Raw genomic sequence first — 21,952 nt, forward strand, 5'->3', positions numbered from 1 at the left:
GGGTGCTGAGTCCCTGCTGCTGTGGCCTTGGGAAGGTTTGTCCCCTGGGGGGGGACAGCACACATCAGAGGTGAGAGGTGGCAGGGCGAGGGCTGCAGCGGGTTCAGCATGCACTGAGCGGTCTCGTCCCCCAGCAGTGCCTGTTGGTCCTGCTTGCTCCTGGCTCCCCTCACATCCTGTTGAAGCAGACATCCATCACAGCTCTCAGCTGCGGATTTTGGCTGTTGCAAGGTGTCCATCCTGAGCGATTTGTCTGTCCCACCCAGCCTCCAGCGCAGGGGGACAAGGAGGCGCTGGTCCCCATTGTGCCAGGGCACCCTGTGTGAGCCAAGCTGCTGGGTCCCACTGCAGGAGAGCAGTGGAGAGGGGAGCACTGCGGGGTGACCAAACCACGGGACCATGAGTGTCCCAACGCCCGCCTGGCTCCCTCTGTGGGCAGCCATCCCATGGCAGTGGAGGAGCTGGAAGGACCCAAGGGAGTCAAAGTTTGAGTGTGGCTGCTCCTTGCCATATCTCTTAGGGATGCGGGGGAGAAGGAGGGCAGGCAGGAATGGTGGCATGTCCTGCCTGGAGGCTTTCACAGCAGGGGCGAGTCTTGGCCCCAGTCTCCTGTGGCAGATGGAAAATGCTGGAGATAGGAAGCAAAGCCCTTGGAAGGAGGAACTTTCCTGGGTGTCAGCCAGCAGTCCGTGATGGGGCTGTCCCACCCGGCGCTGGGGCTGCCCAGCTGCCGGCCACTGCCCGCAGGCACCCTTCCAGCCCAGACTGCCCAGGAGGTGCCATGTCCCACCCTGGTGGCTTTGCCACCCTGCAGTGCTCGTGCTTAGAGACAGCAGTGTCACATAGGGTAGGGAAGAACCACCCCAGTGCCTCCAATAGCTCACCCAGAGACAGGCACCAGAGCCAGCTCTGTCCCTAGCTCAGCCCCCCTCCCTTCCCCATCTTCTCCAGGAGAAGGAGCAGGAAAACTTGTTAGTCCCCGGGGCAGGCTGGGAGCAATCCACCAGCTTCCGAGTTGGAGCAGTGACCTGCGTAAGTGCCTGCCTGGATTGGGGCCAGCAGGAGCAAACTCTGGCCATGAGGCTCCCTCGGAGGAGGGAGGGAGAGACTGGAGCCAAGTGGGGATGCCTTTCCAAAGCAGGCAGAGAAATTGCCCGTCAGCAAGGCTTCTCCGCAAAGAGGTGAGCACTGTCTCTGAGCAAGAATGGAACAAACGTTGGGAGGAGGAAAAAGATAATGCAGGTTTCTAGCACAGGGATTTTCAACCTGTTCTGCTTTGCTGATCTCCAAAAATATCCCACCGGAGATGCGAGTTCCTTTGTAGCAAACCAACACCTCCTGGCAAGGCACTTGCTGGCCTCAGTTACCCTTCCTTACAAGCAGTCCACGGAACCACGGGGATCCCCCAGCATGAAAGCTGCAGCCCTCAAGAGTGCTGGAAACACGTAACAAACCAGGCTGGTTTACCCACGCGGGAGCCCCATGGAGTGGACTGCAGCCCCCAAACCCCGGGCCTGCCAGGGCACAGGCTTTGCAAGAGTGATGCTTGCCCCGCATCCACTAAGGAAAGGGCAGGAGGGCAAAGCTGGTGGAAGCTGAGGTGCAACCCCAGGGATGAGCAGAGCTGGTGAAATTGCAGCTTCAGAACCATGCTTCAGCCGTGGTCCTTGGTGAGGATTCTCTGGTGACTAAAAGAAGGCCTGAGTTTGCAGTGGCCAGCCTCTCTGGGGGGTGCTAGTGAGCATCCACCCTCTGCTTAGCCACTTGTTTCCACGACACTTGCAAGAAGATCTAGGATCTCCCTCCGACCTCATCAAATCTGTTTAAAATTAGTCCCATGGGTTTGCAATGATTAGAAGGGAATGAGCAGCAAAAATGGGAGGAAGGCTCCCTTGCTTTGGCAACCAATGTGGAACATAGCTAGAAAAAAATGCTGGTGGATGTAAGAAGGTGGAAAGAAGAGAAAAAGTAGGAAGAGAATGGCCCTGCTCCTAAAAGAGGAAGTTGAAATATCCCTCCTCTCTGAAGGTATCACAGGTATCTCCACTGAAGTAGGATGCCTGAGCATCCTGGATAGCAGGGGACAGTCCTGAGATACCGACTAGTCCCAATGTCCCCAATCACATCCTTGTCCTGGATCTGAGAAATGGCACCCAAGAAAATCCCTCCCAGGCAGGGATCTGCCCTGTGTTCCCATCCTGGGGCTAGGGGTGTGAACACAGCCCCCATCAGCTCTGCAGCTGAGCTGCGTGGCACCGGGGACACGTACCCATCTGTGACCCCACGGGCATGGTATCTCCTGCCCCATCCCCTTTGCGTCTGCCTTTAGTCACTCTGATGTAAAGAGCATCCTGAAAACACACCTTTCCGATCAGACAAGCCTCCTCTCAAGTCCACACAGCTGTGAGATGAGCTGGCCAAATGATTTGGTTGAAAATCAACCTCCCTCTAAAAAAAAACCCAAACCAACCCAGCAGGATTTGTTTTCAGACTGATTCGTTTTCTAATCCGAGTCTCATTGCACAAGGAGGGAGTGAGGCTGCTCACTGGGTTGGGCTGGATGGCTCCTTTTGGCAGCGGCACAGATTTCGATCGACTTGAAGCAATCGTGAAACTGCAGCCTGAACTTCCACTGACTCACTCAGAGAAGGGAAACTTCCTGGCTTGTGTGTTCGAGCATTTCTGGAAAAACTGCTATATTTGGCATGGAAAATAGGAAGGATTCCTCCGGCCGCTTGAAATGGGAGCAGCAGAAATGACTCAATGGGCAGTTTAAAAGAGATGAACAAGGGTGCTCTCTAAATTATTCACAGCAATTCTGCGCATTGTGTGTTTTGCCCACGACAGGCTCAACAGTGTCTGCACGCAGGATGGTCCAGGCTCCGCCAGGAAGATACGCGATTTATTGCTCCGACAGCAACCCCGCCAATGCACATTTGCTGTATGTTATTGACTACGGACATTGTAGGCTGCTTCCCATCTGTTTACCAACAAATACTGCTCCTAAAGGTATGGCATTGTGCTTATCGCTACACATTGACCCAGCGTGAAAAATCTGCCAATTTATATTTTCATGACATCAGTAGCTGGAGATGCTTTTCTTGCCAGCTTCAAACACTTTCAACTGTTTCATCTAGTATACTGGGGAAAAAAAAATGAAGAAACTGCTCTTCTGCAAATTACTCAAGTTGCGGGGGGGGCATTTCTGAGGATTTAAAATGGATTCTTCTTCTATCTTCTTTTTTTTTTTTTTTTTAAAATACTTGTCCAAATGGTTATTCAAATAGCTTGTTCATTAAACTCCTGATCTGGTAAATGAAAATCATCATTTCCAGATCATAATAGCATCACCTAAAGAAAAAAAAGATATGAATAAATCCCAAGAAAAAAATAAACAACTTTTCATGAAAAATCTGTTAAAAAGAGAGAGAGGGCAGCAAACATTTTCGATTGGGTGAAATGCCAACTGGCTCCTGCTTAGCGTATATTAAATTAAATATTCAATTTGGTCATGCACCACTTTTATTGGTGGATTAAATATCGACAAAATATGTCTAGCGCAGGGAGATGCTTCACGCTACAGCCTGACAAATCCTGTGGCAGCTCTGCATCAGCACTTTGGGTGGGAAAACCTCTTTGTCCCACCACTGAGACCTCCTGAGGCTGATGCCCAGGATCCATACAGCCACGGCCATCGCACAGGGGCTTCCCCTCTCGCCTTGTGACCCCCCCCCCCGCCCTGATGCTCGGTGTAGCTGTGCCAGCAACGAGTGACTGGCCCCACTGTCCCAGTGCTCAGGAATGGGGCTGTGGGGCAGTGACCCTCTCCCAGCTGCCGAGGCTTTTTGGAGCCGAGGGAGCTCCAGAGCAGGGAGTGGGACCGTTGGATTTAATTTCTTCCAATTTCTATGCTGAATTTATCCAGTTGCTTTTCTCCTGTAAATTTTTAAGCCATTCTCCATGCTCCCATGGCAAGGAGGCCGCAGCTTGGCTATGGCAGAAGAGCTGTCCCTTTCGCTGGCATGGAGTGTGCTGCTTTCTGGTTGCCCCACGCTCGCGTTCGGGGAAAAGCTGGGCACCCACCTTGATTTTGCAGGTTTTTTTCCTCCTCACTGCTCAGCCTTCTCTTTCCAAGGGTGCTGCTCAGTGGGAACCATCCCATGCAGGAGGGTTTCAGCCTGGACGCAGCAGCCTCCTTCCTCCCAGCTCCTCCCCGCCTGGCTGGAAGATGGCCAGTCCCTCCAGCTCTCTAGCAGCGCAAGGGGCAAGCTGAGAGGTGAGTGGAGGACCTCTCCCATCCCCGGCACCCCACATCTTCAACCCACCAGAAGCCCCAGGAAGGACTGAGACATGCTGGCATCATATCAGAGCGAAGGGGCTTGTCTGGGGCTCTGCTTTGCCTCTCAGATGCTGCCCCTGGAGATTCGGTAGCTGCTTGAGACTTCTGGCCCATCAATTATTTAATTCCCTCCAGCCATGTGGTCTTCAGCCCAGAGTGCTCATCTCTTCTGAACACACAAGCCCGTGTATGGGGGGAGCGGGGTTGGGCAGGGGGATGTGGAGCCGGGGCTGGGCAGAGGACCCCTGCCGGGGAGCAAAGCAAAGGCACGAGGGAGAGTGTTGAGCCAAGCGCTTTGGCTGGCATCTTCTTGCCCAGCCGCACGTCAGCCAGAGGCGTGGGTTCTTCTTCCGATCTCCTGGGATGACCCCGGGCAAATCATCTCCCCACTCTGCGCCTTGCTTTCTCCACCTGTAAAATGGGGCCAAAGATTTCACAACCGGTGTGAGCTTAGGTGGCATCCACCGCCTGCCGTAGCAGCATGCAAACGTGTGTGCAAGATGGTGTTTTGCAATAAAACAAGAGTGTGGCTCTTGCCCCTGCTCACAGGACCTACACCGCCATGGATGTGTCTACTGGATCGCTTAAGGCTGGTGGTCCCTGTTTGCTGCTGCTGCCCATGCCGTCTCGAGCTAAAGCAGCACGGCATGGCACGGCACGGCACGGCACGGCATGGCGGGCGCTGCTGGGTAGGCAGGACAAGCCACAACACGCGGGCAGGCAGGCGGCTGGAGCTGGGTAGGTGTGTCGCTGTTACCCAATAAATAACTCAAGCCCTAAAGCAGCCCATTGTAATTACAGGGGCCCCGCGCAGATTGAAAACGAAGAAGGAGGAAAAAAAGGAAATCAAGGTTCAGTATTCCCCAGGAGGTAGTGCTCCATGGGGGAAGCAATAGAGGGGAGCGGTGATTTATATCTCTCCAGAGGAATTCTCCTTTCCAGGGCCGCCCCAGGCGCCGAACTGCCGCCAGGTTCAGCTGAGTTTCTCATCTGAATATGCATGAGCCAGTAATTAATTCTCTCTGATACGGATCCAGATTTGGGGTTGGTTTTGTGAGTGTGTGTCTGCTCGTTGTGTGTCCCTCTTCTCCCAGGTGTGCCAACACGGCAAAGAGGGACGAGACGAAGGAGCGGTGGCTCTCCGCACGGTTGTTCCTGCGCAATGACGTCCATTGGTGCCCCGTGGCCAGCTTGGGGCAGGAGGGTGGCCCCAGTTGGGTGGGGAGCCCCATGGGGGGGCTCCTGGGGGTGTCCTGCTGGGGACGGCAGAGCAGGACACGATTGGGGTCGTGTGCCCAGGGCCGGCCATGCTGCGCGTCAATCCCTGCCCCAACATGCGTCCAGCCTTGGGCACGTGCAGTGAGGTGTTTTCCCTCCTCCTGAGGACATTGCAAAGACCTCGTGTTTGCAATGCGCCGGAAGAGGCAGGGAGGGAAGAGAAACTCTCCTTGTCTCCTCCCTCCCACCTTCCTCTCTTGCTCTCTTTTTAAAACCCTTCCGCGCATCACTTTGGGCAGTGGGACGGGAGCCCTGAGGAGTGAAACCACGTCTCTGGCCCAAGGCCCAGGCCCGGGGCAGGGTGTGGGTGTGTAATCTCTGTGTGATAGGCTCTTGCCCTGAGTCTGATCCACGGCGTTGTTCACTCGGCCTCGTAGTCACAACCAACCTCCAAAACAGGGGAAAACCCAGAAAACTCATTAAAAGAGAGAAACAACTGTTTTCCAACTTCGCCAAGCCTGGGGCACAGGTCTCTTCCCCCTGCCTCTGAGGCAGGTTGCCCCAATGTCCTCTCACCCTTCGCTTGAGAGAAAGGCAATAATCAGCTTTGCAGCCTTTAAACCCAGCCGTGGGGCCCCGGCAGCCTGCCAGGGGCGAGCTGAGGTAGTCCTGGCATGCAGGCAGGGAAGGACAGGGATTTGAGTGCCGGCTCCCGGGCCATGGCATCACCCTTGGCAGCCAGGGAGGTGATGCTGGGTCCCCTCCCGCTGTTGTGGCCTTCCATGAAAAGCCAGTGTCCCAAAACAGAGGCTTCCCTCGTACCCCCTGTCACATTCACACCCTGCCGGCAGGCAGGAGCAGGATTAGCAGCAGTGCTGGGGTGTTCTGCTGCCCTCGACCTGGCTCCAGCTCCTGCCAGCCCCCAGCTGACTAAGGCAGAGAAGGGGGCTTGCCTCTCAGCCAGCCAGGGCAGTTGCTTCCCAGAACCGTGAGGAAGTCAGCGAGCATCTTGGACATCAAGGGACTACCGTGTCTTTGCCTGCTGGAGTCAGGGTACCCAGAGAGGTCAGACTCACTTTCCCATATCCTCCAGTCACGGGGTATACCCCCCTTGAAAGCTGTCCTCACCCTTGGGCTCCATGCAGAGGCCTGAGGGGGACGCCAGTGGGACGGTGCCACTCCCTGCTCTGGGCACCGGCAGCAGGGTGCAGAGCAGCCAGACTCCCTACATCCCTCTGAGGGATCCCTGCAAATGTGTCCGGGCTCGGTGAGCAGCGGGCTGGGAAAGGCCGGTGAGTCAGAGCCCTGTTTTGTAACGCAGAGGGCAGAGTGCCTGTCAGAGCAGGGATGGCTGTGAGCTGAAGTGTGGGGCCCGCCTGGGCCTTTTGCAATCCTCTGGGGAAAGGCGAAGTCGGCGTCTCCATCCCTTAATTAAAGTGCGCCACAGGGACCTGCTCCCTCCTGTTTACGTGGTTCATGGGGACGGCTGGAGGAGCAGCAGCCCAGGACGTGGGGAGGAGGGTGGCCTCGTCTGCCCTTCCCTGGGCTGGGGCGGCTGGTGCTCTCCAAGTGCCATCTCTGCTCCCTGTGGCGAGGTCTCAGCCTTGGCCCCGTGGTCTCACAAAGATGCTTTTCGGCCCCGTGCACTGGCCCCAGTGCTCTACACACCTCCACTCCTCCCTGTGAGCGCACGTGAAGCTCCTTCCCACCTCCCCATCACCCTCCAGCCCCCCCCCTCCAGCACTGCTACTCCAGGCCCCATGGAACAAACATCCATGAAGCCATGGCCCCGGCGTGCAACCCTTGCCCATCGAGGAACAGAAGGTGACACAGCCAGGATGTCATCTCTGCTGGCTTCACGTCCCGCATCACCAGCCTGACCTAGAAACACTACTACGTCTCGTGCGCCAGAGCCTGGGGATGCTGCAGGCTCATCCCTCTGTTTTTTCCAGAGCCGCTGAGTGACAGTCGCCCCTCCCCTGCCTCTCCAAAGAGCGTAATGAGAATTTCCTCCGAGGAGCAGCTTGCCTCGATGAAATAATCGCCCGAGCAGCAGGATCTTCGCCGGGGATTAGAGAGGCTGCTACTTGCTGAGCTAGGGAAACGGCCAGCAAGGAGGGAAAACTCCTACCGCCTCCTCCGGCACTTCGAGTCCTTTGCCAAAGCGATCGCCTGCCGCAGATGGAGCGAGGTCCCAGGCAGAGCTCAGCCCTGGAAACTTCTGTTCCCGATGCTCGGGCACTTTTGCAAAGCCCCCGTCCACCCTCCTTCTCCTCCTCCTCTCGCTGCTCCCTGCGGAGCCGCTCCCCAGCCCAGGCCGGCGGGAGGGGTGGAGAAGAGGTAAAGCAGCAGCTGCCTTTTACAGGCAACAGTTTTTTTGTTGTTGTTTCTTTTTGGACTGCTGAGGCATAAAACGCGGAGCTGAGCCTGTTCCTCTCTGCCTTACGCGCAGGGGCTATACATGGATTTACGACGCAGAGTGGTTTAAGGCAGTTTTGCTTCCACTCCAGGCTTGGCTGGATTTTTATCTCCTCACTCTCTCTCTCTCTCTCTTCTGTGGGATCCTGGTGTGACCATCCCTTGAGGATTCCTAAATTTCTTCCCCCAAATATCCCACATCTCTTTTCCTCTTTTTCTTTTTTTTAACTGTTTGTGAAACGTGAGAACCCCCAGCCCAAGTTTGAGGAGAAGCCACACATTAAAGCCAAGTTATAGCAGAAGTGCTTTATTTTAGGGCTGGGCTTGGGTGTTTTTTGGTTTTGGTTTTTTTTTTTTCTTTCCTCTTTTGGACTCATTTAGAGACTCACCATCCACCAGCCCCTGGGCTCGGCTGTGGCAGAGGACTCTCCTGCCTCCAACCCTGTTAGCAACCTGCCCCAAACCCACAGCCGCCGTTGAGTGCCGTCTCCGGGAAGGAACAGACAGCAGCTGCCCTTGTCTTGAACACACCAAGCGAGAGGCGTAGCCAGCAGCGACCAGAAATCCCGGTTTCCACAGCCCTGTCCTTCCCCCGAGCGCGTGGAAAGGTTCTCACCCCGCTCCCGCCCGGCCCCATCGCCAGGTCAGTGCGGGACATCCAACGTGAGAAATTTGTTGTCCCCAAAAGGCCCCTTCCTGACTAAATACTGGCTTGCCGGCAGCACCTGAAAGCCGCGAGCGGGCCACCGTTGTGCCGAGAGCAGCTCTGACGCAAAGTGAGAGTTTCCCGCGGCAGCACTTGGCTTGTGGGCTCACAGCCCGTGAGGTGGCCCCCGGGTCGGGAGACGGCCGGGGCAGGGGCCAGCCTTGCCCTGGTGCAAGGTCAGGCAGTGGGTCAGTGGCTGACGTGAGGCCACGGCCACCACAGTGGTTCCCGCTCCCACCCTGAGGCCCCGACCCCCCTGTCATCACCTCAGGGCTGCTCCCACGAGGGGCAAGACCATGAGGCTGAGGAGAAAAGTCGTCCATGGTGCAACTGGGCACTGACCAGCCTGTTTGTGTTGCTATCGTGTTTTGTGGGGGGAGATGTTTTGCCCTGGAAACGGGGTCCTGTGGTTTTGGTGTCCAGCCACCAGGTGCATGCGGGGATGGGACGATGGAGACCAGCGCCATGACACCTTGGGCCACGACGCCTGGTGCCAGGTGGTACGTGGACTCCTGTGGCTTCCCTGCAGCTCTCCTGAAGCTGTGGGGGGAGCCCAGAGGCAGCCTGGGTATCAGCAGCCGGTAGAAGCACACCCTCTGCCCGCAGCAGCCAGCCCGTGGGTCGCCCCCCTTCAGGGTGCCCTGTACCCCCCCGTCAGGTGGCCCCAGCTCCGCTCCAGCGCTCCGCTCCGAGACCGCTCCGGGTTTTCACACCCACTCCGCCGTAGACAGACAGGCACTTCAGCCAATAAGAAGCCGCAAAGCGTCAGCACAGCGTTCGCTCAGCGCTGTCGGCCAATCCGCATCGCTCGATCCCTATATCCCGCCCTCCGAGGACAGGCTCTGCCGAGTATTGCCTCAACCTGGCGGCCATATTGAGTGTGGCAGAGGCGCTGCTCTGTCTGGGGGTGCTTTTTCTTACCCCCTTCCCCTTTCCTTCGCGCCTTCCGCACCGGGGATCGCTTAGGCGCGGCGCTGCCTCAACCGCTGGGCCGTCGCAGGCTGCGGAGCGGCTTTCGGGAGGTCGTAAAACCGTGTGGTTGCCTCGCGAAGGGCTCTCGGCGCCATCTTGAGTGTGGCAGAGTCCACTCACTCGCCGCGCCGGTGCCCCCTTACCCGGCGGCGGGCGGGGGGGGGCAGGGGTGGCCCCGGTGCCCGCAGGTTTGGGGGGGGGGAACGGCCTGCTGTAACGGCGGGCTGCGGAGGGGGGAGTGCGGGGAAGCTCCTGCTGCGTGCCCAGGCTTGAGCTCACGAAAGGTGTGTGTGCGTGTGTGTTGGGAGAGGGGCGGTGAGGCGGCCTGGGGTGAGGTTTTTAATTGTAAAATAAGCAAATGGGTGGGAATCCCGCATATTCAGCGCGGCGGCGGCCGGCACCCCCGGCGGGCCCGGCTGGCCACCCCTCCCCCGCTGTCCCTGGGGGTGGCGGTTGTTGTTGTGGCAAAAGTTTCCGCGGCGCTGAAAACACGGCGCAGGTTGCGCGGGGGAAGGAGGGGGTGGGGGGTTACCCCGGCGCCAACCGAGGGGACGGGGCTCCCTGGCACCACTCGCCTGCTCCGGCACTACCGGCCGCCCCGGGCGGGTACGGTTCCCCGGGAGGCCCCGGGGGCCTGAGGTGCGGGCGGAGGGGGCAGCGCCGGTTCTCCGACATTACTATGATTATTATTATTAACTCTTATTATTTTTTCTCCCCTCCGCAGGCGGGCGCGCACGCCTCCCGCCCCTCCGCAAGCATGCGGGCTGGCTGCGGCGAGGGACGGCGCGGCTGGAGGGGGGGGGCTGGTGGGGAAGCTCCCTCCCGCCCTCCGCCTCACACGGCGCGGCGGGGCGGGGCGGGGCGGAGGCAGCGGGGGCGGAGGCAGCGGGAAGGGAGGGGAGGGAAGGGGGCGTGGCTCTGCCGTCTACCGCCCCGCGCCTCGCCCACGCTGAGACCGAACCCGAACTCATCGCCGCAGTGTCAGAGGCGCCGGTTCCTGCCGCTTTAAGCGGCCGTGCCCATTGTTTGCGCCTCGGCCAATAAGCGCTGGCGGCCGCGGCGCGCGCGGCCAATGGGCGCGGCGCGGGGCAGCGCGCGCGCCGCCCCCGGCTCTATAAGAGGGCCCGTGGCGCCGCGTGAGTCCCCACTGGCTCGCGCAAAGCCATCTTGGCATTGTTCTGCCCGCGCCGCCGCCCGCGCCGCCACAGCCCCGCCACAGCCCCGCACGCCCCCGCCATGTCCGACACGGCCGTGGACACCAGCGCCGAGATCTCCGCCAAGGTGAGCCGCGCCTCGGCCCCCGCTCGCCGCTCTTTCGCTCGCGTATTTTTTTTTCCAAGCGATTTTTTTGGCTTTTTAAAATCTTTTTACCTTTTTATTTTATTTTTTTTTTTTAACCTACACCTCCCTCCCCGTCTTCCCGCCCGTCTCGACCCCTCCCGTTGAAGTTCGCGGTGGGGCTCGGTGCGGGGCCGCCGCTGCCGCGCTCGCCGTGCGGAGCAGCCTGCGCCGTTTCTTTGTCTACAGCGTGCGGGAAACGTGCTCGCCGCCCTCGCCGGTACTGCGAGCACCGCCGTGCCGCGCCGGGTTCCGCGGCCCGCTCCTTCCCACCTTCCCGGGGGCAGCGGCGGCGGTTGCGGGGCCGTCCCGCCGCGGAGGAGCTCGGGGAGCCCGTGTGGGGGAAGCACGGTTGCGCTTCGGCACCCGTCTCCGGTGGGGGGATGGCGGCGGCGGGCAGCGCTCGTCTCATTCAATCCGTTGCGGGAGCTTGACAGCCCCGTCAAACTTGGGTCCCGCTCGGCCCCGTCTCTGCGGGGAGGGGGGGGAGGGAGCGCTCTGGAACATGCACCGGGAGGTTTGGGGGGGGGCAGTGACTGTTGTGGAGTTGCTCCCGAAAAGTGGGGGGGTGGTGGCGGTTTCTGTTTCGGGGTTGCACCCGATTGATGGCGGAGGGGGCAATTGCTGTGTCGGTGTTACCCCCGGAGGAAGGGGGGGATAGTTGCTATTTCGGAGTTGCCCCCCCCCCCCCCCCCCCCCCCCCCGGAAGGGTTAGGGGAGCAGTTGCTGTGTCGGAGCTGCCCCGGATGGGGGGGGGGGTGTGCTATTTCGGAGTCGCCCCCGGAGGCGGCGGGGGGGGTGGGGGTGCAGAGGGCTGCGCCGGAGCAGCCCCCGGGGCGGCGGGGGGGGAAGCAGTTGCTATTTTCGGAGTTGCCCCGGCGGGGGCAGCCCCCACAGCGGAGCTGCTCCGGGTGCGTTGGGGCGACGGGGCTGGGGGGCTCCGGGCCGAGCTCCCCGCAGCGGGATAACTTTGCGAGTCGGTGCTAGGGGTGATGGGGACCGGTTGGGGAGCGCCGGTACCGGCCGGGAACGGCTCTCCCGGGAGTCCCCGCTGCGGCTCCCGGCGCCCGCCTTTGTCTGTGAGCCGCGGCGGAGCGTTCCCCGGGGGCGCCGGGCACCCGGGCGGGCTTACGCTCCTCGCCGGGCCGTGGGCGGCGATGCGCTCCGTCGAGCTTGGGGCTGCGGCCGGGAAAGTTGCGGGAGGACCCGACCCGACCCGGGAGGGTGCGTGGGAAGGCGGCGGGGGGTGGGACGGTCGTGCCCGGGGGCCTCCTCACCCTGCGCCCCGGCCGGCACCGGGTCGTGCCGCTCCCGGGGGAAGCGGGGCTGGAGGAAGGGGGGGAAAAAAAAAAATCCGGCGGGGAGGAGGATTTAAAAAAAACAACCAACAAAACGCCGTTTCTGGCAGATTTCGATTTCACTTCTGTTTCCCGCTCCCGCAGCCGTTATCCCCCCCCGCCTGCCCTGCCTCCGCTCCGGGGCCGCTGCTCGGTCCCCGCTGCCTCCGGCTCTGCCGAAGCCGGGAAGCGGCGAGGCGGGTCGATCCCCATCCCTCCCCGGGGGAACGGGGCCAAGTTTGCCGTTAACCTTCCCTTGCCCTTTACAGCGTGGGGGAAGGGGGCCTCGTCCCCGGCTCAGCCTCCCGGGGGGGGGGGGGGAAGGACACGGGGGTCCGTGTTGCGGGGCGGGCGGAGTCGCGCACGGCGGCAAGGTGACCCCCCCCACACACACCCGGTGGCGGCGGTTGGGGGGGGGGGTAAGCGCGGAGGCACCGGAGCCGTTCTCCCTCGTCCCGCCTTGCCGTCCGGAGCGCTCCGGGAAGGCGGCGGAAGGGGGGTGGGGTGGGGGGTGTCCCGCCCCGCCCGGGCGGCGGCGGCTCCGTGCCGAGCGCCGCCCCCGGCCGCTGCCGCCGCCGTGCCGCGGGGCGCCCACCACGTGCGGCCCTACCCGCGCCGCCCCCTGGGAGCGGGAGTTCGCCGCGCCGCCCCCGCCGGGACTACATTTCCCGGCAACCCGCGGGGCGCCGGGCCGGCGCGCTGGCGGGCGGCCAATGAGAGGGGCGCGGAGAGTGGCGCGCGGTTTGAACGGCGGCCGGGCGCGTGGCGGCGCGGGGGGCCCCCTGCCGGCGGGAGGCGCGGGCTGCGGCGGCTCCTCCGCCGTCCCGGGGGAACGGACGCGGCTCCTCGCTGGGGCGGTGGGTAACGGGCAAGGGGACTCCCGGCCCTTCCGCTGCCGGGATCCTGCCCTCTGCCGCGGGCCCGTCCCTGCCGGGAGCTGCAACCACACGGGCGGTTGCTGGCGCTTGCAGAGCAGGAGCGAAGGTAGAGCTTCCCGGGCAGTTGGTGTATGACTAAACTCCGTTGCTATTTTATGGACAAACAGCCTCGCCACACCTATAATTAGAGGCTCTGTCAAAGCTTTGGAGCTAAAGCAGTCCTGCTGCAGGGACTCTCGGTTTGGAGGCTGCTGTACACATCTGTCTGTTTGTATTGGACTGGGCCTGGGGAAACGGAGAAGCTGTGGTCCTCTCTGCAACCCTGTTGCTAGCACAAACTTCATGACCTGGCATCCTGATGGTTGTTAAACTGAGAGTGTCTACAGTGGTGTGAGAAAAGGTCAGGGTTGGAGATCTGTCCAGCTAAAATCCTCAAGAATGAGTTGTTCCTTCAGTGGGAGAATTGCTTATGTTTCGTGAAGGACTCTTTTTGAAAAGAACTATCGGGCATAGTGAGATGTGGAAACTCTGACTGCTTGATTTGCTCTGTGCTTAACTTGGGAAATGCTTTATTACCCTCATGTCTGTTGGCCTGATGTGAAGTCAGCGGCTGCTGAATGCAGCAGCGCAATGGTGCACGAGAGGTTAAATAGTTGTGATCAGCCTCTGGGGAACGGGGAGCAGGAGCCGCTGATGGTGTAAAACCATGGTGGAACTGGGCAGTGTGGAGGAGATGGCCTGGGACTTGTATGTGAGCAGCAAAAGGAGGAGGCAGCTTGTGGTTGTTTCACCCCAGGCTCCTGGGATGCTGGTTTGATTAGGTGAGGTCTGATCAACAGGTGTTTGAACAGAGCTTCCAAAGAAAGTCTTCCCTTGGTGTGCTGGCAGCCCAAGTGCCTCTGGTAACAGCGCACATGCCTGTCTTGAGTGGTTTAAATAACCTGGTGGCCTAAAACCCCTGTGCTGTCTCGCCTAAGCAGCCTGCAGGGTGTTAGAAACCCTCCCGAAACAGAACAGCGGTCACACTAGCAGGGCCGAGGCTGTGCTCTTACCTGCTGGCGTTCCTACAAGGAAGTGACAGTGGCTCAGCGGGAGTGAAAGTGCCCGCTCGCTGCGGGCTGCGAGGCAGCCGCAAAGGGTAGGCAGGAGGGGGGCAAAGCCACTCGCTGCTGCAGTGAAGCAGGGAGCTGCCAGCAACTTCTAAACACCTCGTGGTCGGTGCCGAAGCCGGCTGTGTGGCTGTGCTGCTGGCCCTGGGGAAGGGCCTCTCTGCTTTCCTTGGCTGGGATAACGTTCCTTGTGCTGAAGGATCTCGCTCCAGCTGATGGAGGAACAGAAGGGGAGGAGGATGCGAGCAGAGATGCCAGTGTTAAATCCAAGTGTTCTTTATGCAGGAACATAAAGTTGGATCCTCTCAGCCTGTTTGCCGAGCAACTTGGCGTGACATTTTGACAGTGATCAATAGCAAAAACACACAAGCTCTTGCTCTGCTCGTGGTGGAGATTTGAACCGAACTAGCCAGGCACGGCTCTTGGAGCAGTATAAAAATAGACTTCTTCCCCCACCCCATCCTGTTACACTTAAAGCTGTGAGCTGGATACCAGAGTCTCCTCTCTGCTGCCACGAGAAAGACCAGGCGTGTAACATTTGCCGTATGATTTTCACCAGGCAGGGCAGAGACCAGTCTCTGCTAACGAGTCCCCGGGATTTATTCCTGCTGTGAGAATGTACAAGCAACTGTGGACATCCGCAGCCCTGGGGCAGCAAACCCCGTACGTTGGACGGGGCTGCTGGCTCTCCGTGGCATTGCAGGAGCTTGCGTGGACTGTGCTAAGATGGGCAGTCAGCCAGCTCTGCTGCTGTTGAGCATATGCAGGCGGCCAGCTCTCTCTGTTTGGGAGCTCAGAGGTGAAACAGAGCAATCTCTTTTTTAGATAGCTGCTCTCTGGCAAGGATGACTTGGATTGAGATTCGCCCCCACACTCTCTCGTTCCCAAGGAGGAGCCAGAACGTGGCGACCAAATTGCAGAGAAAATCAGTCACGGACTCTAGGGTTTTTTCCTGCACCTGATCTGCACCTTCTCTGACCCAGGCATCTGGAATTGGGGTGACTTCTCTGCTTTTCTGCTCCTTCCAGGATCTAAAAGAGAAGAAGGAAGTTGTTGAAGAAACAGAAAATGGCAGAGATGCACCGGCCAACGGCAATGCTGTGAGTATGGCTATGATCTGTAGGGAGAGGCAGTCCTTGTGCCAATGCCTTTTTATTTTCCTCTCTCTTCTTGCTTTTGCTGCGAGCTTGTCCCCAGCCCTGCCCCAGAGGGAACCCCTCTAAATGGCAGCACTGTATTGTGCAGAGCCCTCGACCCTGTGGGGCTTCAGGTTCAACAGATGTTCCCAAGCCTGTGGGCAGTTTGTGTGTGTGCAGAAGGGAAGGGCTGGGCTTGGATCTCCTCCCCAAAAGCTACGTGAGGCTGTGTCCAGTGCCACCTCTTTCCTAGGTGCTGGAGGAGGAGGGGGGGGGGGGAAACCCACTGCCAAACCCTAGATTTACAGTGTTACAATCAGTCGAATGGGGAAACACATTGTGTACAAGTAAACCGGTTGGTTTCCTATTTTTAACACGTTGGGGGAAATTCACTCTGCTGTGTTTCAATGTGTCACAAGAGCCTTTGCAGTCTTTGTCTTGGCCTTGAAGCTGCGCCCCCGAGTTACTCTAGACTTGATCCTTTGTGCCTGGTCTGCCCATGTTGTGTGGAGGCAGGCAGGAAGTGGGACACACGCCTGGGGCTCCGGTGGGCTGGTGCTTTGCCTTAGGCAGGAAAGGTGGGGACGCGCACTTCTGCTGAACATCTCTTCCCCCTTCTCCCTTCCCCAGTGCATTTTTTTTTAAGTGATGTTTTGTCTTGCCAAGGAGAACGAGGAAAATGGAGAGCAGGAGGCGGACAATGAAGTAGACGAAGAGGAAGAGGAAGGTGGTGAGGAAGAGGACGAGGAGGAAGAGGGTGATGGTAACTTTCTTTGTTCCCCCTGCCCCCATCCCATGGCTGGGTCCTGCCCTGGACAGCAGACTCCTGGGGAGAGCCAAGAGCAGCATCTCCCCCTCGTGGCTGCAGCCGGGTGGCTCTCGCCAGCCAGGCTCAGTCCTTCCTCACTCACCTGGGCCACCGGTGCTGGGAGTGAAGTCAGCCTTGAATCCCTTCCAGCAGGTTGAGGGCAGATTCCTTCCTTCCTCCGGCCAGACGGCACCGTGCTGTGGCACTGAATAAGCGCATTAGCCCTTCCGTGCGAGTAGTAAAACCTGCCCTTGACTCTTGCGATCGTAACGGCCACCGCAGATGCGCGTGCCAGCCGGCGGGATGGGATGGGGACAGCCCTGCGTGGCTGTGCCTTGGCCCGTGACAAGGATGGGCCACCATCCTTGTTCATGGAGCAGTGTGCAGAGGGAATGATGTAGTCCCCTCTCCCAGCCCTTTCCTGGGCTGGATGCCATGTGGAAGCGGGCAGAGGAACCTGTGGCTCTTCCCTGCTCCTCCCAATGGGAGTGGACAGGCTTGCTTTGAACCTTCCTTGTGTGCAGTGTCCTGTGTCTCCCTGCCCTCCCCTGCTTCCTCACCTGACCCAGCCTGGAAGTGGGTTTTGGCAGCAGCAACCAGAAATCCAGCAGTGACTTGCCGAATCACTTCTCACCCTCCCTGCTATTATTTTTTTTCCCCCAAGATCTGCTTGGATGAATAATATTGTTTATTTTTATCACTCGTTAAGGCTGGGAGAAAACCATTCTTGTTATGCTGAAATGAACTCAGGGCCCTTGATTAGCTGTTACTAGGTTAATCCCCTGTAAATTTTCGGTTTACGTGCTGACCTACTAACCTCTTGGTTAGTTTTAGGAGACAAGGACAGGGCTGGAAATCTAATGACCGTTAGTCCAGCGCCTATTCAGACGGTGTAGGCAGGGAAAGCTGCCTCCTTTGGGGTAGCGTTCCGCTCTCAGCAGCCTGCCATGCCCTTTGGTGGGAACTGGTTCACTAGGAAAATCTGGGAATCACGGTCATGTTCACACTGAGGATTTCAACTGCTGGGGATAACGCAGTGCTGCCATGTGCTGTCCTGAGCCCATCTACCCGCAGTGCTGCTTTGGGGTGCAAGAGGGGGAATACTTGCCTCTCCCTGCTCCCCTTGGGCAGGAAGGGGATGTGTGTGCTGCAGACGCGTGTGTGCAGGGTGGAAGTGTTGCTTGGATACTGCTGTGACAAGCCTGGGGAGCTTCGGTCTCGCAGTGCCAGCCCTGCTCCTCCCAGCTCACCAAGCGCAGGCATGGTTTGGCATGCAGTGCTTGGAGGTGCTAGTGCCTTGCTGGGATGGTGCATGGCTCTGTCTGTGCCTGCTGCCCTTGGGTGATCCCTGCCTGAAAGCTGCACCTGAGCAGCTGAACGCTGCAGGAGAGATTTAAAGGCAGCGAGTGCAGCTTGCATCAGCTCTTTTTTCTGACACTTGTGGGCAAACTCCATCTCAGAGTTTGACAGCAGAGGGGAGCTTGAGGGTATATTTTTCTCACCCTTCTCCCCATCCCATCTCATTATTTGCTTTGCTTAAAGCAGCTCAAAGAACTAAAAATGCTCCCAATCAGCTTGGCACTGTCACCTGACCTGCCGGCCAGCCCGGTGCATGTGATGGCTGCCAGGGTGTTGATCCATCGCTGGGAGCTAATCTCAGCCCTTCCCGCCACATGGGCCATGGTGCAGCTGAGCACAGACTGAGGAGAAGAGAGGGGAAGGGAGGATGGGCTGACCTTAATCCCCCCGGCTGTCTATACGTGTGGCTCGTGGTGGTTTAAAGCCAGCTTACTGGCCTTAACGCCCTAAGTTTTAGTAGGGTCTCCTGTTATACAAGAGGACTTGTCTTGGCAGCCATAAGGTTCCTTCTCTGGGCCCTCTGGTCTTGCCCCTGACCCCCCAAAACTGGCCAAAGGCGATAGACTTGGTTGTTCTGATCCACTGGCCTATTTGAGCTCAAAGTGGGTCAAAGCCCAGAGCTCTCTGCTCATCCTCCTCTCTGGTTGCAAGATAAGTTGGTAGCATTTGTTTGCTGTTCTGATAATTAGAAAGTGTTCTGACTCAGAACTAATGCGTTCTGGCTCTCTTAACTCATTAAAGATGGACTAATAGCTGCAAAGGGAAGCAGAAGTAATCTGGAGCGGTTAGGTGGAGCAGCCACTAGAAAGAGTGTTTTCCTCTCCCATTCCCCCCCACCTTTTTTTGTGATTTCAGCGCTTGCGGTAGGTGCTGGTTTTGCTGTCCTGTTGCCTGTGGGACAAATGCAGTGTGAGCCAGGCTCGATGCTGCCAATTCTTATTTCCCCCTTAGTGAAGTCAGTTGGGGGATGCCCCAAAAGCCCCTGTGTCCTGGCACCTGCTGCCCTGAGCAGTAGAGATGCAACCCTGGATATAGCAGTGTGGAGCTGAGCCAGAGTTAAACCCAGAAGGGAGGTGTGCGATGCTGTAACCCTCTGAGAGAGGGTCTCACCTCCTTCCCCTTCTCCTCCATGCAGGTGAGGAAGAGGATGGTGATGAAGATGACGAAGCTGAGGGAGCCACAGGCAAACGGGCAGCTGAGGATGACGAGGTAGGAAGAACAACCAGCCCCTCAGAGCCACCTGTGTCCCTGGAGGGCGTGGGGTGGGGGGGCATCAGTGGGATCGGAGAGGCTGGGCTGGGCTCTGGGGCTGGAACGCCCTGCCTGTGTGCTCCCCAGGGATGCAGCCCAGTTCTTTTTATATGCTGGCCTGGTTAGGGGGGGTCTGCTCCGGCTGTGCGGAGCCGCTGGCCCTGGGTTGGGAGCCCCAGGGTGGGCTGGGGGCAGGGGGTGCTCAGGGGCTCCCTGAGCTGGCTGTGAGAGGACTTTGCATGAGGGGGGGAAACACTTGTGTTGCTCTGTCCTTGTCCCTGAGGCAGGAGGGGGACCTGAAACCCTCCTGCTTGGCTGCCAGCCTTGTTGCAGCTCTTGGCAGCCCCGCTCCCTGTCCCCTCTGCTGACAGTTTTGCTTTTCCCTCAGGATGACGACGTCGATCCCAAGAAGCAGAAAACCGACGAAGATGACTAGGCAGCAAATTATTATTATTTTTTTTTAAATAAGGAGGAAAACCAACAAAAAAGGCCAGCGCGTCCTCTTCACCCTTGGGACCCCCCTTCCCTCCCTTTACAACCCCCTCCCGACACACACGCCCCTTCCTCCCCCCTCCGCCATGGTCATCCTCACCAAGTAGAGTGAACCCCGACCCCAGCCCCCCGGCGCGGCGCTGCCACTCAACGAACATACGAAACAATTCGCCCGTTAGTGGGGAGAGAAAACCCCCCCCTTCCCCCACAGAACCCCTCTCCCCCAAGCACCAAAACTTCAAGGCCCTGCTTTCTTTCTTAAAAGTACTTTAAAGGAGAATTTGTTTGTATTTTTTATTTACATTTTATATTTTTGTACATATTGTTAGGAGGTCCGCCATTTTTAAGTGATCTCGGATTGACCAAAAGGGGGGCTTTGAAGTGTATATCTCTCTTGTTACCTATCTCTGACTTTACTTGTGGTGTGACCAGGCCCAAACCATTATCTCAAAGGAGAATAAAACAAAACCTTGTAAAAAAATTAAAAAAAAAAAAGACAAAAATGCAAAAAAAAAATTTACAATCTTATTCTGAGCATTCCAGTAACTTTTTTTGTGTATGTACTTTAGCTGTACCATAGATCGTGGTTTGTATGAGGTGGCAAGGCCAAAGATAAAAAGGTTTTCTTTTTTTTTTCTGTCTATGAAGTTGCTGTTTATTTTTATTTTTTCTTTTTTTTTTGGCCTGTTTGATGTATGTGTGAAACAATGTTGTCCAACAATAAACCGGAATTTTATTTTGCTGAGTTGTCCTAACAAGGCTGCCTCCCAACTGCTGCTTTTTGTTTTAGTTTTCATTTGTTTTAGTTTTTTCTTTCTTTCTCCCCTTCTTTCTCCTTTCTTTTGTTCTTTGCTTTGGACTTGGGCTGGGAAGAGAGTTGGAGAGAGGGTAGAGGGGTGCAGGGTGTTGATTGGGGGGGGTGGGTCTGGTGGCTGCGGTCCCAGCTGGTGGCTGCGCCATCCCCTTGCTGCTGTTCCTGTGGCTGTGCCCCGTGGAGAGCTAAACCCGTGCCCCAGCACGGTGTCTGCACCCTCCTGTGAGGATCCCTAGGGATAGGTTAGACTGGGCAACCAGCAGAGATACAGGCTAAACGAAGGCAAGCTGGGGTGCATGGGGTGCTCTCCATCCACAGTCAGGCTTGTTGGAGGTTGGCTGGCTGGTGCAGTGGGGATGAGAAACCCATCCCAAAAAAATCCTTGTAACAGCTGGTGTGGGTGGGTGATGCTCCGGTTGTGGGGTGGTGAGTGCCGAGGCTGCATAAAAGTCTCCCCTTTGGGCAGCGTGGGGGTCATTTACAGCATCCCCAGCAGCGGGGTGGGATGGGATGTGTGTGCTGCAGGCAGCAGTGTTCAGCAGGGACTGAATTAAGCCAGAGTTAGTCCCTGAGGAATGCTCCAGCCTGCCCAGCAGTTTCTGGAGCACCAAGTTAGAGGTTTGGTGGGACCCAGAGAGACAGGCTGGGGGTTGTCTGTCTGCTTAAACCAAAAATGCTGTACCTTAGCCTAGACCTCTGCTGCTTTGCTCCTAACCTTCCTCCAACTAATTTTTCCTCCCTCCTCTAGGGTATTGGAGCTCAGAATAGCTCAGCCCGCTCTGCTAGGTGCGTGGAGACTGTTTGCAGGAACTCGCCTTGTGCCTGTGCCTCCCAAACCCTCGTCTGGCACTGACGAGTCCCCTTTCCCTGCTGACCCAGCCTGTGCTGGAGCCACATGGTCTCGTTTCCTCCTCTCACCCTGCAATCCCAGCAGTTAGTGTTGAGGTGCTGTGTGGTGATTTTTATTCTATTTTTTTTTTAAAAAGAGGAACTGTTGTGCATTTAATGTGCTGGCTGTGAGGGTCATGGCTCTGCCTGATCCCTGGGAGTAGTCAGGTCACTTACTCTCTATTTACACTGGTGGCAAATAAGCTCAAAATCTGACTCCTTGTCCTTAATTATCCAACTAATCGTGGTGCTAGCTGATAGCTTATCAGATTTACCGCCTCGATTCACGGGCCGCATCCAGCCCTGCCTGGGTGCTGGGGCGCTTGCGGCAGAGCTGGAGGCCAGCGCTAGATTTGATTATTGGGTGTTCTGATGTCCCCGATGGGACGTGACAACGCAGGAGTAGCAAACAGCACTGCTGAGCGTCACCGAGTGTCACCGTAGTGCTGGGTGATGCTTTGGGCGGTGCCAGGAGCCGTGCCCGTGTCCCTGCCGCAGCTGCCCCGTGCACGGCTTGTGCACCACGATGGGCTGCGACAACGTGCGATTTGAGCCGGTGCTTGCGGATTTGCGAGGCAAATTATTCAAATAAGTTTCTGCAGCTGAGGAGCTGGTGAGAGCAAGCTTCATGTGTCACCGAGACATGGGGACCCTCTGTGCACAGCTGGTATGAGGCCACTGGGGCCCAACTTTGTACCCATGGGGAAGATTTTGGGGGAGCAATGGCTTTACTGCCCCCCATTGCAAAGCAGGACCTGTCTTACTGCCTGCAGCCCCCCAAAACCTGGGGGTTGTGGGTAGCGGGGTCCTCTTCAGACTGGGGTGTGGAGTAAAACGAGGCTGCTTCCAGCTGGCGATGAGTAGGGCATGGAGCAGCCGGGGGTGAGGA

At 58.0% G+C, this 21,952-nt stretch overlaps 1 protein-coding gene across 4 annotated transcripts; it reads left to right on the forward strand.

The window, feature by feature from the left end:
* Nucleotides 1-10,776: 10,776 nt before the first annotated feature.
* PTMA (prothymosin alpha) lies at nt 10,777-20,119 on the forward strand. Of its 4 annotated transcripts, none has more exons than XM_075761369.1 (5): nt 10,777-10,934; nt 15,344-15,415; nt 16,118-16,214; nt 18,754-18,827; nt 19,258-20,119. In XM_075761369.1, exons 1-5 carry the CDS (start codon nt 10,890-10,892, stop codon nt 19,303-19,305), a joined length of 336 nt encoding a protein of 111 aa, XP_075617484.1. In that variant the 5' UTR covers nt 10,777-10,889; the 3' UTR covers nt 19,306-20,119. The 4 variants fall into 4 exon arrangements, with proteins under 4 accessions (XP_075617484.1, XP_075617486.1, XP_075617485.1 ...); XM_075761371.1 differs by having other exon boundaries at nt 16,118-16,208; XM_075761370.1 differs by having other exon boundaries at nt 16,121-16,214.
* Nucleotides 20,120-21,952: the final 1,833 nt, after the last annotated feature.

Source organism: Balearica regulorum, chromosome 9, assembly GCF_011004875.1.
Source record: "Balearica regulorum gibbericeps isolate bBalReg1 chromosome 9, bBalReg1.pri, whole genome shotgun sequence".
NCBI classification, from domain to species: domain Eukaryota; kingdom Metazoa; phylum Chordata; class Aves; order Gruiformes; family Gruidae; genus Balearica; species Balearica regulorum.